This window comes from Anopheles aquasalis, chromosome 2 (genome assembly GCF_943734665.1).
Source record: "Anopheles aquasalis chromosome 2, idAnoAquaMG_Q_19, whole genome shotgun sequence".
NCBI lineage: Eukaryota > Metazoa > Arthropoda > Insecta > Diptera > Culicidae > Anopheles > Anopheles aquasalis.
In genome coordinates this window covers 61,895,647-61,897,753 of record NC_064877.1, presented here as the reverse complement: position 1 = coordinate 61,897,753, position 2,107 = coordinate 61,895,647, and the positions used below count along the sequence as shown (strand labels likewise).

Sequence of the window (2,107 nt, the reverse complement as noted above, 5' to 3'; positions counted from 1 at the left end):
GCGGTTAACGGTCGTACCGGTCGAGGACAACCCGCCTGCCAGTGTCCCTTCGAGGGGTTGTATCTGTCGAGTGAAGAGTGTGATTGGATTGTGTGTTTTGAGCTGTCCCCTCGTGATCTTGGCCATCTGGTGGTGGAAAATTATTGGGAAAATCATCACGAATCTCTCGCGCAATCGACAGAACAAGAGTGTGTGTTCAAGTGGGTGCGTTCGTGTAAGTTTGAGTATCCAATGCCCGATGCACGATGATCCAATTGTCACTCCGTCCGAAGTGTCTCCCCACAAGTGGCTCAAAGTCTCAAGGCCTCGACTAAGACAGCTGGCGCCAGGGCAGGGCTTGGGCTTGATGGTGAAAGCAGTTACTGTACTGCTCGTATGTTTCCCCTGTTGTCACAAATCAATAACTTTAACAGGATTAGTGAACCACTGGGGTGGCCAGAGGTAGGATACCACAAGAAACCCTCAAGTTACGTCAAGCAGGAAATGACGATTGTCGAGTCCGTTCGGTTTACGCAACAATTTGCTCCCGGGGGTTTTCGCTAACGCCAAACGGAAGTGTCTGTGGGCCAAACGCTGAGCTAGCAATTACCAGCCAGGGCAGACTGCTTCGACTCTACTACCTTGTTAGTGGTCTCTGCTTCAGATTGACTCTTACCACGAAGCATAATGAAGCGATTGAGCTACATTGCGATCGGTTAAGTCAATCAATCAATCTCGGATACCAGGCCACACTAGCGCGGGGACTCTGGAAAAAGTGGAAAACCATTCTGCTTCCTCCGTCGCTTCCACTGCGGCCAATCGACATCCCTTTCGACATCACAAATCACTCACACAAACTAACCGGATTCTCGGCGGTGCGGATTCAGCCATTTGCTGGAATGTTGCAGGAAGGAATGTCGCCTCTGATGACGCACTGATCCGATCGGTCCAGTTGCGGTTAAGACTCGCAATCCGACGATGATGATGATGATGATGATGCACCCAGTGTCTCTCTCATCTATGGGTCTCTTATAGCCTTGGCACATTCCAGCGGTGTCTCTCCACAATTTTCCCCCCACGATGTGTCACACAAACCGCAAATGGACCGCGACATTTAGCGGCAGTGGCAGTGCACAGCGGTTGCCTAGAGCCCCCCCCAGGCCTGGTGAGAGTTCCACGATCGGGTGTCGATGAGCGCGGAGAGGATAAATATTTTTAAATTCTCCCTTCGATCACTAATGATCGAAAGAGGACACACTGCGCGTGTGTGCTGGGGTTGGTCAGATAAACATTCCAGACCGCAGCACTCACTATTTGAAACTCGCTGCAGATTCCTTGGGTGTTAATGGGGCAAATGGATTTAACTTCGTCTCGTCTTTCGCGATTCGTCACTCTCAATCGTCATTTAGCTCTTCATGAACGGCTCCGCTCGATTGGTTTGAGCGAAAGGACACTTGAACATCGGTGAACAGCATCATGGCGGCTACGCTGCGTATCGAAACGTTGCCGGATCCGGGCAACCGGTACACGCTCGGTGAGCTGATCGGTAGTGGCGTGTGTGCGAAGGTGTACCGAGCGACGGATTCGCAGGCCGGGAACAAAAGTGTCGCGATCAAGGTGCAGAAGTTCGAGGGCGAAACGAAGACCGCCATCCAGGAGGAGTTCCGTATACTGCGCGATCACTCGAAGCACGCCAATCTACTGGACTTTTATGGCGTCTATCGGAAGAAGTGTCCAGCAGGGGAAAGCGACGAGATTTGGTTCGTACTGGAGGTGAGTAGCGAGGAGATTGGAGTCTCTTCAGTCACTCTCAATGATGGAGTTGTTATTGTTTGGATGCTGCTGCTGATGCTGGTAGTACTGCGAGTATGGACCGGTAATCGATATCGTCCGGAAGCTGTTTGTTGCGAATCGGCGCGCGAACGAGGTGCAGCTGGCGTACATCTTACGTGAGGTGTCGAAGGCGTTGGTGTATCTGCACGAGAACCACACCGTGCACCGGGATGTCCGTGGAAGCAACATTCTGTTGACGCGCGATGGTGAGGTGAAGCTGGCGGACTACGGATTGGCGCGTGATACGAAGACGACGCTTGGGAAACGGGGTACCTGCATCGGATCACCGTGCTGG

General features: G+C 52.4%; 1 protein-coding gene across 2 annotated transcripts in view; it reads left to right on the top strand.

Moving 5' to 3' along the window:
- The window catches only part of LOC126569960 (neither inactivation nor afterpotential protein C), a 7,582-nt gene continuing 5,475 nt past the window's right edge, over nucleotides 1-2,107 (top strand). Inside the window, exons 1-3 of one of the 2 annotated variants that reach the window (XM_050227387.1) lie at nucleotides 1-214; nucleotides 1,389-1,752; nucleotides 1,838-2,107. The exon at nucleotides 1,838-2,107 is cut by the window's right edge and continues 34 nt beyond it. In XM_050227387.1, coding sequence (XP_050083344.1) covers nucleotides 1,456-1,752; nucleotides 1,838-2,107 — 567 coding nt within the window. In that variant the 5' untranslated portion in view covers nucleotides 1-214; nucleotides 1,389-1,455. The other variant, XM_050227388.1, reaches the window with a different exon arrangement.